The 13,663-nt window shown below is 37.7% G+C and overlaps 1 protein-coding gene across 1 annotated transcript in view; it reads left to right on the top strand.

Annotated features, from left to right (window-relative positions):
* LOC117375916 (far upstream element-binding protein 3-like) overlaps positions 1 to 13,106 on the top strand; it is a 35,122-nt gene extending 22,016 nt beyond the window's left edge. Inside the window, 9 exon segments of the mRNA XM_055224405.1 lie at positions 593 to 695; positions 802 to 902; positions 1,573 to 1,708; positions 5,726 to 5,886; positions 7,589 to 7,659; positions 7,794 to 7,876; positions 8,576 to 8,647; positions 9,240 to 9,337; positions 9,964 to 13,106. Coding sequence (XP_055080380.1) covers positions 593 to 695; positions 802 to 902; positions 1,573 to 1,708; positions 5,726 to 5,886; positions 7,589 to 7,659; positions 7,794 to 7,876; positions 8,576 to 8,647; positions 9,240 to 9,337; positions 9,964 to 9,972 — 834 coding nt within the window. The 3' untranslated portion in view covers positions 9,973 to 13,106.
* Positions 13,107 to 13,663: the final 557 nt, after the last annotated feature.

The raw sequence follows: 13,663 nt of genomic DNA, 5'->3' as shown, positions 1-13,663 counted from the left end.
TGAGAGTGGTAAAAATGTGTTTGTAAACTGTTTTGGGTGATGTAACTGTTAGCATTGTCTTTTATCACTTGTTGTGTTGGCTTGGTATTCTTGTCCTTACAAACTTTTGGAAAAGACACCGGATCGCTCAGGTTTAAATTGAAAGTAGCTTTTTTTTTTTACCCTCTTCTCTGAAAGTAACTGTGGGCTGCTTACCACTGGAAGTCACAGGGAACGTCCGGTGAAGTCCTTTTTCAGATTCTAAAACAAATATCCGTGCTTGTAACTCATTAATGTGCTGCTGATAGTTTTGACAGTGTTCACAGAAAGAATTCCTTTGGTTTCGTCCCCTGGACATGTCGCTGGCTCATCAGAAATTTAGTTAGAAAATGTAAAAATGGTTTAAAAGTCTTGGTTTACTTAAAAGAAAATCATAACTAAACAAATCTTCTAGCACTGAAAGAGGTAAAATGATTTAAAAGGCAAAGTAAAGAAGGAAGCAGCAGGAGCAAGCAAGGTTTGGGTCTGCACTCTTCAGAAGCAGGAAGTAAGTCTGTGAGACCTGCCATACATCTTCATTAGCTGTTCATCTGTAACATGTCTTCCTGTGCAGGTCCCGGTGCCACGCTTCGCTGTGGGGATTGTGATTGGACGAAATGGAGAGATGATCAAGAAAATCCAGAATGACGCCGGGGTCAGAATCCAGTTCAAAGCAGGTACTGTACTGAGCAGGGGAGCAACCACCATGAAAGGGAGATGGCATTTGTCCATTCAGTCTTCTGCTCGCTCATATGCGGAGTTTAATATGACTTTTGTTTCCAGACGATGGCATCAGTCCTGAGCGTGTGGCTATGGTCATGGGGCAGATGGACCGCTGTCAACACGCCATCCACATGATCAACGAGCTCATCCAGACTGCACAGGTGAACAGAAAAAACATACCTACAGTATCTATAACCGGCAAGGGTGTCCAGACTACAAATGAACAAAACATATCTATAGTATCTACAAGCTCATCTCACTGCACAGGTCAAGAAAACATACCTAACAGTATCCATTACTAGCATCCAGATGCCACAGGTGAACAAAACAAACTCATCTACAGTATCTATAACCAACAAGCTCATCCAGACTCCACAGGTCAATAAAACAAACCTCCAATATCCATTGATATTTTGCAGTGACATCACTGTTTCTGCGTGTATGTCTATGACGGAATGTTCAGCAGTTACCATGGTGATGTCATGCACACAAACACGGGCAAAAAAGTCTGAAAACTGAAGAAAAATGGATTTTAACAACACAAACTGTTGATTAATGCTAGCTAACTGCAATCTTATTTGAGACTTTTTTTAACAGCACAAATCATCTCACCCGTTGTAATTTCAGCTAAGTCAGTGCTTTATGGTCACAAGTCAAACTTGAGTAACAAAGTCTGACAGGAGAGCCTCCAGTTAGCTTCACCTCCCAGGAAATGTTGATGACATCATCTGCAAAGTATCAATAGCCAATAAGCTCATTCAGACTGCACAGGTGGTTTGGCTCTTTCTCTCCAGACAACACCTCCTCTCTTAACTCTTGTCTTTTTTCTAGGAGCGTGATGGTTTCAGCTCCTCCCTCAGGGGAAGGGTCCGAAGTCGTGGGGACTGGCCCATAGGTTCCCCTGGGCCTCTTCAGGAAGTTACCTACACCATCCCAGCAGACAAGTGCGGCCTGGTCATCGGCAAAGGTAACCCCACATCATGCAATTATCTGGAGTGTTTAAACGAGGAGTCATGACAAATGTAGGGCTTTCATATTCATATTTTCTCAGTATTAATTTTCTGAACAAATACAAGACAGCCTTTTAATGTTATACAAAATTTCCTTTTTTTTTCTACCATGTTATAATCAAAAACAAACTTGGAGAGGTTTTATGACATCCATGCAGGTTTGAGAAATCTTTTGATCTCTCCCAGGCTCTATTCGAGCGACTTATGATTAGCAGTACAATTCTGTTCAATGCTCAGACCACAAGCCCATGCTTCCACGTGGAAATTTTCCAGAAATCTACAAAAACATAATGCAGAACAAAATACGACTTCACAAACCCGATGGGATGTGCAGTAGTTTCATTAGCGGAATCTGATTGTAATGTGATAGTGAAGTGAGTTAGCGCGGGGAGTAAAGGGAGGATGAAATCAGAGCATCGAAAACAAAAGTGAAACTTATCAAACATGTAAACACATTGTTTTCTGTGAATACAGCATTTTTTTTTTTTTTAAAGTAACATGGTAATATAAGTATGTTATGTGTTAGCAGTTGTGATCCCATAGAAGTGTAATAGCCCCTCTTTAATTGCCCGCCCTAGAAAAATGTCTAATTTATCTGCATTTTTTGAGTGTAAATGTGTGTGGATTTTTCTTAGAGAGGGAATTTCCTAGTCTTGTATATGTCCAGGTTAAAGAGGTTGGAGCTGGCTGCATTCTATATGGAACCCTGTAGCTGTACTGGTGAGGTCACAGTGAGGGACTGAAGGTCACAAACCAATGGCCTTCATCAGAGCATAATGGGCCTGAGCCAGCCTGCTCTGCACATGGCAATCTGAGCTCTAGCCATTTAGCAATCTTAAATCCAGTGTTGGGCATCTTACTTCAAAAATGTAATTAGTTATAGTTACAAGTTACTTCTCCCGAAAAGTAACTGAGTTAGTAACTCAGTTACATTTTGGGAGAAGTAACTAGTTACTAGGCAAAGTAACTACTCCACGTTACTTATTATGTTAAAAACAATAAAAACACAACAGATGTGAACCTTTAACATTTATTTCGCTTTAACAGATTGCAATTATATTGCATTTGTTTCCAAGTAAATTATAGAATGTATCAAAAATAAAATATATATATATATAAAACATTTAATTTGAAGTGCAAATAAATCAACATGTCACACAAGTTCAGACGACTGTACTTAAAGTATTTTCTTCAGTAAAATAAACAATAACAATGAAGTGCTTTCAGTATAATACTGAAAAGATTCATTACCATGTTTTGTAAAACTAAGGCATTCAAATGTAAACCTGTAATAAAATATCATCATCAATCAATCAATCAATCATGCATTACGCGTTTGTAGTCCATGCAGGCGACCGCAGTCTGTGGAGAGCTGCTGCGCTCAAAAACTTCCCGGCACCGATCGACGGCGTCGTATCTGCGCCCGCCTCATCTCAAACAAGCCTTTTATCTCAGCCCAGCCTCCTCTTTCACCACAGAAACACAACAGCGTTGCAGCTCCTTGGCTGACAGACTCTGATGAAGAGCAGAGTTAACTCAATTAAAAGTAACGCACCACATTTTATTGTCAGTAACGGTAATGGCATTAGGACGCTGGAAAAAGTAATTAGTTAGGTTACTCCGTTACTGAAAAAAGTAACGCAGTTAGTAACGCCGTTATAATTTAACTCCGTTATTCCCAACACTGCTTAAACCACCAATCACATGTTAGTCTGTGCTCACACATGGTTCACCCCAAGTTGCAGTTGCAGTTGAAGTGGACCGGTTATGGGGCAGGTTCCTCTTTTCACTTTGGCATTTGCTGTGGATGGCGCCATCGTCATTGGGGTTGTATTATTTTGCATGTGGCTGCAAAATAAGTTCTGTATGGATTACAGAGTTGTTTTAAAGCCTCCCAGAGAATCAGTGCATTGTTGACTTGTTGGTCACATGAACACTGAACATTTTGCATAAATCAACCTACTTTATATTCTATTTTAGCAGCAAAACGTTTCTCAAATTCTCCACTCCTCAAGAGGCAAAAGTGGACAGAGAAGATAGTAGCACAATAGTAACGAAAGTTCAATTATTACTACCATCTTAAAACTTTGTGTATCAAACAGTTAGCTGTTAACTATTTTTTGATAGTTTTTCTGGTGGGTCACTACGAGCCATAAAAGGTTAACTTGCAATCCCTGCATGAATAAAGGATGCTCGTTTACCTTAAAGTCTTATGAATGTTTTTCCTCATTGCAGGTATGATCTATAAATTGTTCTAATATTAAAAATAAGATCACTGTTTACAATCTCTGTTAGCATGCTAATGTTTATTAGCATTACTCCGACGGCAAAACTCCTTTTGCTGCTAAAAATTTGTGTAAGCTTGTTGCATTAGAAAAATGAGAGAACTACACAAAAAGGTAAAAAAACAGCTAGTTCATTTGGAACAGATTGAAAGGGGGCAGACTTTAAAAATCAGGTACAGCACATTTAATGTTCCAATACTGACATTTTGATGTTCTGCATACAAATGAAACTTCACTACACTTAGTTAAATATGGTCAAATCAATTGTACCAGTTCAATAGATAGCAAAATATAAAGAGTCTAGAAGTGCAGTGCTACCAAATACATTGATAATGTTTTTGGTTGCAGCTGCCATCTCTATCACTTAACCACAATGAGACTATTTCACTGGTTTAGTCCTCATTTGGGATTAGACTTGAGACCTTGATCAAGCCAGGTTTAGTTCATTTGTATACACGTTCAGTCTGTCTTTACCCCTAATCAAAACACTCCTCAGTCCTTGTTTACGTCTGCTTAAAACTTTGTTTGTTTTCTTTGTCTTCACTTCGCTTTCCCATATTATGCACTGAATGTGATGTTAATATTTTGGAAGCAGCCCCTTTCAAGACGACCACAATGGAGTCTCTTTAACTCTCTACAAAGAACAGTCAACACTAACAGCCCTGGCCCATATGGTGTCTGCTGGCTCTCCCCCTCTCCCACTATCGGGGCGCTTTTATTGTGGCAGTCCGCTCCCTCTTGACGTCTCATTCACTGGTGCTCTTATTGTGATGGGGCGACCCTCTTGACCTCGCGTTGATGGCTTCTCAAGAGGCTTTTATTCTCTCACACTCGGCCACCAACCACTTCCTGCGCACAATCTTTAGACCAGGCAGGAATCCAAGCAAACAACGACCATGTGTTTGAAAGGGATTAGCAGCGAGTACATCGGAGGGACGCTTCCATTTGTACTGAAAGTCAGATGGGTCTGTGTCCTTGCTGAGATGGCTTGGACAGGTACAAATACTTTATTATGAAGGGATATTGAATATGTAGTACAGAGCAGGGAAGGTGACTTATGTACAGAGGAGGGACAGTGAATATCAGATACAGAGGAACCCATGGTCTAGAGTAGTGATGTAACATTCATGAATGAGTCACCTCTTGTACTTGGAACTGAATCTTTTTCTTTCTAATTTTTACTGTTTAATGTTGAACCAACACAAGAATCAGCTCAGAAGCAGAGAATGTGACATTAGTGATTTTTTTTTATTTTTTATTTTTATTTTTTATTGTAGTGCAGGTTTTATTTAGATTTTCATAATTTTAAAGGGTAAATGCTCTTAGTTTGAACCATTTTAAACACATCTGACCCATGGTAATTTTTCTGATTAGTTTGTTGTTAAAAGGAGTTCTCACATTGGCTTCTGTAATTTAAATAAATATCAAAAGAGCCATTGTTTAGATTGGCTATGCAGAGGGTGCAGAGGAGAGGGTCCAGTTAAGTAGAGGATCCAGAGGAGAGGGTCCAGCTAAGCAGAGGATGCAGAGAAGAGGGTCAGACAGCCAGGTGTAGAAGAGAATTCCTGATCTTAATGTACTATTTATATACTGTGGCTAGTATTTTTTTATTTGTTTTTTTAAATAGAATTTTCTTTTGTCTCATTCTTTTACAAATGCCATATAACTGACCTGACTGTTCGCTTGTAGGTGGGGAGACCATAAAGAGCATAAACCAGCAGTCGGGGGCCCACGTGGAGCTTCAGAGGAACCCCCCTCCCTCTACTGACCCCAGTACCCGAGTCTTCACCATCAGAGGCACGGCGCAGCAGATGGAGGTGGCCCGGCAACTCATCGACGATAAAATCGGGGTCTGTACATTTAGTAACACATACTCTTATATTGATTCTTTACAGATGATGTCCTCAACATTCCCTGGGGACACCCCAGGGATGATAACTTTTGTCACTGCACTGTCTGAAGCTCACTTAGACTTAAATCTGAGCTTTATTTTACAATGTGACTGAAAGTTTTTTTTCCAGACCATCTTAAATCTTTTTTGACAATGTTTGCTAATATGCATTGTTTCTTCATGGTAACTACTGAACTACTGATCACGCATGCATTTCTATGGTGGAAAGTATCAGTACTAAGGTTTTATTCCAGTGAAAGGCAGGTGCACAAGAAGACATGTACTAAGGCATACTGTAACTGTAAAATTGGCCTGGTGTGTCCATATTTGACTTGGTAGGTTCATATTCACGAAAGATAAAGATAAAGAGTTTTTTTTGTGTGGAGTTTGCATGTTTCTCTCTGTGTCTGGGTGGCCACTCCAGTCTCTCTGATCAATCCAAAACATGCACCATAGGTAAATGTCTTCAAGCTAAGTAGTCCTACACTGGTGCCCACGCTCTTGACAGGTTGCCCCAGCAGCATTGGAAGATGGATCAAATGCAGATGACAAATTTACCTACAGGGACTATAAAGTGTACCTTAACCTTCACTGTTTCTATTATTGTACTCTGAAGGCAATCAATTATTCAATTAAAGGGCCCATATTACACTATTTACTGATCGGTTGTAAAGTCAAAAATGTACTTGGAGTTGTTTGTTTCATTCCCACATTTGATTCACAAATCCTGCGTATTTAGGCTTTTAGGCCTTCTCTCAAATTAAAAACACTCTGTTCCACCTTGTGATGTCATACGATAATACAGGAAGTGCTCCAGTACACCTTCACCAATAATATTTGGATAATTTCAGCTCTGGAATTGTCAAAATGACAAAAAAAAAAAAAAGTTAACTTCAAAACTACCTACATTGCAATGTAGGGGTGGTTTTGAAGTTCGCAGCTTTTTGCTTGTGATGTCAACAGACTAATAATAAAGAATTGCTCAAATATGTGAACGAAACAGAATACAACTCCTAGTTAGGGCTGGGCAATTTTGCCTAAAAATAAAATTGTTTTTGATTTCATACTACAGAAAACTGTCAAAACTAAAAATATTGTATTCAGAAGTAATCATATTTAACCTATTGGCGGAAATCTTTTCATGAATGAGATAAAACAAACTAATAGTAATAGCACTAAATATGCAGCCCCACATTTAATTTGACATCACTGATTTCAAAGCAGTCTTGGTAAACTTTGGTCCCTATGACTGCAGTGAGCCTTTCTTGCAGTTTTCAATGCCATTTCCAATGGAAGAAAGTGGGGGAAAATAAAAATCGATTTGGAAATTCAAATTTGATTTATCGATTTAGTCAATTTGCCCAGTCCAACTGCAGGTATGTTTTTGAGGAGGTAACATCATTATAACACCTTAAAGCTCCCAAGAGTCTTTTTTATATATATATGAGTCTTTTTTATATATATATATGTCTTTATATATATATATATATATATATATATATATATATATATATATATAAAAAGACTTATATCTTAAGACTTATAATGTAGAACATTTTAAAGATGATTATAGTGTGTGCCCCTAGAATCCAAGGTTTGATTCTTTCATTGAAACTCTCATTGCCTCTTTCTTCTGTAAACACACTATGATTCCTCTCCAGGGCTCAGGGATCATGAGTAACGGAGGGTTTGGCTTCAGCCCCTTCACCCAGGGCCCGGCCACGCACCAGAAGTGAGTCCACACCATCTATTCTCTGTAGCTGTGCCAGTACACAGACCTCCTTACTGCAGTAGTAGTAATAGCAAGTGGTAGTAAGTAGTGATATTTGTAGTTTTTGTTCTGATGATTGAACGTCTTATCTTTAGCTGTGGTAGTGGGCAGACCTTCCTGACTGGAGTGTGGGGGAGCACCTATCAGACTTGGCAGAACCCTCCACAGCAGGACCCAGGTACAAACCGCTCCTCATTCATTCACACTACTGCACTGGAATCAGTTTGCGCTGTAGCAAAACTCAGCTGTTGCTAACACAATGTCCTAAAAGGTAGTGTACCTGATGTAAAAACATGAAAAACTTCACACACTTCATTTTATAGTACAATATAATAGTTTGCAGTGGTCCAAAGTCATTCTAGCATACTAATGATCTACTTCAGTCTCCTCATAACTTTCAGTGACCAGGTGGAGTTTTGCCATCACAGTAACGCTAACAGGAACTTACATGCTAGCAGTGCACATCCTAATTCTCTCACAAAAATGTATAATTGAATGCAGACACCAGTGAATGCAGTGATCTCACTTTGAACCCAAGAGCTGTAGTTGAGCAAATGATTTTTGCTCAACTACACAGAAAAGCCACAAAATAATACAAATAGTAATACAATTTACCCTATAACATGTTGGCAGTCGCTTAATTGTTGAAACCACGGTATTCTCTGTTCAAGATGATTATTAGAACATACCTGAATTTTAGTCTTTTGCTGACAAGAATTAGATTGCATTTTAGGCAAATAATTTCATTTACCAAACAATTTTAGCTTGTCCACATTTAGTTTTTGCATCTCTGGGCAAGATATTTTGGTCACATTACACACTCTAGTCTGCCTTGTGTGTAATTATGTGATTTAACAGTGGCGTTTGTGCTGTATAGGTCAGCAGAGCCAGCCTCAGAGCCTGATGACAGACTACAGTAAGGCCTGGGAGGACTACTACAAGAAACAGAGTGAGCACAATGCCGCGCAAGGAACTACCATAGTTTTAGTTGCTTCAGTAATTCTAAATTTGTGGAAGGAAAAAGCATTCCTAGTGCGTTTTTAATTGAAATTTACGACAAAATAATGAAATCATTAATATTGATCAAACCTTTTAAAACGCCATTGCTAGATGAGATTAATGATCTGGAGGTATAAGGAACAGTGTGATAGGTCTAACAGGTATCCACACTTCAAACTCCACCCCTGCAGCCAGACCTTTGTAATCAAAAACACCTGTCCAGTGTGATGTCACATAGCACTTGAAATTGGCCACTGGGACTAAGACTCACAGTTTTTGGCTGTTTTTGAACATAAACCTCTAAATGTATTTAGGTTGCGCTAAAATTGCCAAAATGTGACTGGGTTCAGTAGGCAATGCTATTAAAACACCCTGTACACATTTTAGTAGCAAAAACATTTGTTTGGTGTTTTGTCTCACTTTAAAATCTGGTCTTATTTTATTTTTATTTTTTGACCTGAGATTTAACAAATTGACTTGCTTTAACATGGTTTTGATTTGCATGAGGTGCAAAGTGGCTAACAGTGTTGTTTTCCCTCCAGGCCAGTCGTCTCAGCAGAGTTCGGTGCCAGACTACACCGCAGCATTAGCAGAATATTACAGACAGCAGCCGTACCTGTGGAACCCCACCCAGATACAGGTAAGAGGCAGGGTGCGCAACATTTTATTCTGATTTTTAAGTGATCTATTCTCCAAGCCTGCATTTATCGATGCCTAAATAACATAAAAAATACTATACTATAGGAGAACCATGATAGTTTAGGCTCCACTCAAGATATTTTTTTGTTCAATCATTAAAAAATGTTATTCAGATAATGGTAATTCACAATTATAAACCACAAGCAGCTGTAAAGTTCTTAATTTATTTTCATTCACATTGTCTAACAGATCCCCATTCCTCTAGTATGTGACTAGCTTTATATCAAACTTTCTGAGTGATAAAGTATGAATGACAAAATAAAATGTGGCTTACACAGTGAGATAAACACATTTTGCGTTTACTAGATTCAATTGATTCATCTTGTTAGCTCCTAAAATACTTGTAACAATTAAATGGTAATTTTAATCATTTTTGATTAATGTTGTTGATAATGTTGACATCCCTTCTCTGGTACAAAACAAACCCCAAGTCATGTGCACAAAGATAAAAGTAAATGGCCGCTGTTATTTCAATAATAAATATTGAGTGTTGATTCAGATTAGCTGACTTGAAGGGGAACACCTTCTTTTCCCAAATCCTCCTTACCCTCTTTTGTGTCTTCTCAGGATCACTAGACGGCTCAGATCAGCGTTCCCTAACCACGCTCTGCCGCTTCCTCCTTCCTTTTGTAGACAGAAAATTACGGAGAATTAACTCAAACAAATCACAAACTCTTTTCTTTCTTTTTTTTTTTTTTTTTTTTTTTTTTTGTAAACCTGAAATTTTGTCATGGCAGATGTTTTTGGTCTCCTCTCACGGCATAGACCTCGATTATTATAATTTTTTTTTTTTAATCAAACTTGAAAAATGTATCAGTGTGGCTTTGAACAAACCGAATATATATGATAATAATAATCTATATTTTGTGCATTTTCCGATAAACACAAACGGTATAGGGCTTAGCAGTCTTGAGTCACAAATCAGAATATTATTTTGATAATGTTATAAACGCATGCGACAGACTGTGTTATTTTTTATTCTAGAGATGTTTTATCAGCGAAGGTCTATGCCGTTGTCAGTCTTTTGTACTAAAAAAATCTTTTTGGGTTTATTTTTGGATTTTGAATTTTACAAGTCGTCATCTTGGAGGTGCAATGATGTTTTTTTGAGTTTGACGATATTTACTAGTTCTTATTCCTGTATCTTTATTAGTGATTTTTAGTTTTTATGAGAAATGTATATTGCATTGCCGAAAAAGCTGTATCTCTCTGTGGTCGAACCTGGTTTTTGGATTTTTGAATTTTCCCGCCATAATTTTACAGTAAGATAAAAAAGGCGGGAAAATCAATTACTATTTTCTTACACAGTGCAACGTTATATTATTCTGTTATTATAAATGTGAGGTTTTCTACTTTGTCGATTGTTTGTAAAAGTTAACAATGAAGTTGTCAGTTGTCTATGTTTTAGCAATGCTGGCGCATTAGCTCGATGCTAAAGCTAAGCGCTGTTTCAAGTGTTATTCAGACCTGTGCGGAGGGTGAATGCTTTTAAGTAAATGGTTGTTAGCGAAACGGTGCCTGTTTAAATGCATATGTGTGTTTGAGTGTTAGCAAAGCAGTATTGGCACTTAAAGGGGCTAAATGTGGGATTTCTGTTGGAACTTTGTTTAAATGTATTGTAGAGTGGCTATCCAGTCTCTTGCCTCTTCACCCATTGATCTTTTCAATGTAACATTGTTTTTATTGTAATATTTTTCTGTAACTTCATTGTTGGCCTTTTCATCCAAGTTTGTTTTCTGTTTGAAATTTAGGTTTTGTGCAGGTATACCTGTTAATCTATTCTGGCAAGGAGGTTGTGACAGTGGAGCAAACCAATAAGAAAAGTCGCAATTACAAGTGGTAAATGATTCCCTGACAAGCCCCCAATTCTTTACAAACTTAGAAAACTTAAAAAGGTGGTGGAGCTTGCTTTATTAACTCCCACAAAAATCTCAAGGTTTGATAATCCAACCTTAGACCTTTTTACAGGGGGGCAAGATTGCTCTCCTGTACAAAAAACATGTCCTTCTTATGTCCTTTGTAATTCCTTCTTAGTGTAACAAATGTACTTTATTCTTGATTTCTTAAATTACTGCTAATTTATGCTAATGTTACCGTCCCAGCTGAAATCCTGTAGTTAGCCTCTGTCTGGCGCTAACACGTTTTGTGATTTAAAGTCGGGGTATATTTTTCACGTCGGGCTAACTGCTGCTGAACTGTGAGTTGGCTCCTTTAGCTTTTTTGAGAATTTTTCACACTGTTGCTAGATCTTGTACAAAAATTTGAAAAAACGCGTGTGGGTTGTTGATGTATTACTACGACTTTATTGTGACAAAGGTATATTTTCTTGGTGAATCATTTTTATCTGTTTAGTAAATAATTTGAATATTGTTGACCTTGCAGCCTTTGCCGCTGTTTTGTTCGACCACAGAGAGAGGGCACTATAATGTTGATGGGTTGTTTGTTTTTTTTGTTTTTTTGTTTTTTTTTCTGAATATCTCCGTGTATGTGTGCAGATGATAATAATAATAAGAGGTTCTCCTGTACAGGGCTCTATATTTAAATCCATTTTGTTTTTGTTTGTGTTTCCACTCTATGGCGGGTGCTGCGATAGTTAAAAAATGTACCTTATTTTAAAAAGAAATTGTTAAATTGGAATGTTGTCTGACGATTGAAACTGTGTTAATCATTCAAGACTGCTAGGCTAATCATCTGGCTCCTGTCTGTCCTTATGCCTCTGTGAAATAGTTAGCCGCCACGCTAACAAGCGAACGTCGTTTTCTGTCATTTTGCTTGGTTCTTTTTTTTTTTCATTTGAAATTTTGAAAATGTAGGGTTTTGTTTGAAAGGGACATTGAGAGAAACATCTAAATCTACACTGGGTTGTCATTTTGTAAAAGTATTTAGTAACTGTCTTTTACGATATTAAAATTTAAGCCATCGAAGTCTATTTCAAGCTATTTGAACATGTATAGTAGTATCTAGTTTGTCAATAGGAAGCAAAGTCTTAGTGTTTTCCAGAAATTATGTTTACATATTTTTACCACTTATTTTGCATTATGAAATATTAATGTTGATTTATTAGATGTTCTGATGTCTAAAGTTGAAATCCATTATCATTGCCCTCTCAAATAAGCTCCAGCCATGACTTTGCTTAATGGTAAATGCAAGGTCAGTGAAATCTGCTGCTTGGTTCACTCATGAAAATATTTTATAAAAATTGTAAAATGTTTGATTTTGTTGTCTGATAATGCTGCCAATTCATATCTTGCAACCAAATATTTTCTTAATGTACTAAGACATTTCTTTGTTGAAATCCGTAAATTAATATTATATTTAGTTTAATTTATTTTTCATTTGAAATGTGTGATAAACAAGGTCAGGCTTCAGTTTCATAATTCTGTAAAATTGTGATTTAGCAGAAGCATATCTGTTAACGTCAAGTTTAGTCTTTTAGCATCTTGTTAGCATGGCGGCTTTTTTCTCTGAGGTGGTAGTTTTGGGGGTTCTCTCCCAGTTTGTCATTCTAATGATTTGAATAATTGTTGATGTGTCCTGGCTGCACCAGGAAGCTCCTTTGTGAAAATGAGCTGTTTTGTTTTTTTGTTTGTTTTTCTAACGTGGAGCAGAAAAGGCAGGTTTTTGTAGATTGACACAGATGGGATTGTGTTGAGGCCGACGGGCGATGGAGGATTAACACCAGGGCTAATAAAGCTCTTCTTTCTGAGTAACACACTCTGCTTTTCATTATTTTCAAACAACTGTATTGCCCCGTTAAATAGAATGTGCTGATTAGCTGAAACACTTGAAGATGCACTTTGTAACATTTCTGCAGGAGTGTCGTCCACCTGTTTACTGCTTTGTCTCCATGGATAAATAAGTTTGCCATACTTTGGAACATTCTAGGCAAGCAGTTTGCTTCATGTGCTCAAACCAGTTTAGATCTGTGGAGAGGCGAGCACACTCACAATATGCATATTTTTCACTGTAGTCTTTTAGCAGTGAAAACAACCAAGACAACATTCCAGGCAAATCAAAAACACTCTCCACCAGAAAAGCTACATACTGCACCTTTAATTGGCTCCTATTAGTTTCATAAGCACTGTCTGCAATACCACATTTACTGATAGTGACAGACTTAACCTTCCCCTTCTCAATGAAATTCTACAGAACCATAAGAGGGTGGGTGTGTGGTCTAGACAATATCAGATGCTTGAGGTTAAGGCAAATGAAATGTCAGTCTTAAAATGTGTGAATGGTAAGTTGGGGTTTTCATTCCTACGATTTT

Source organism: Periophthalmus magnuspinnatus, chromosome 9 (assembly GCF_009829125.3).
Source record: "Periophthalmus magnuspinnatus isolate fPerMag1 chromosome 9, fPerMag1.2.pri, whole genome shotgun sequence".
Taxonomy (NCBI): Eukaryota; Metazoa; Chordata; class Actinopteri; order Gobiiformes; family Gobiidae; genus Periophthalmus; species Periophthalmus magnuspinnatus.
Note: the sequence above shows the minus strand (reverse complement) of the source record. Positions and strands in the feature narration are given on the sequence as shown.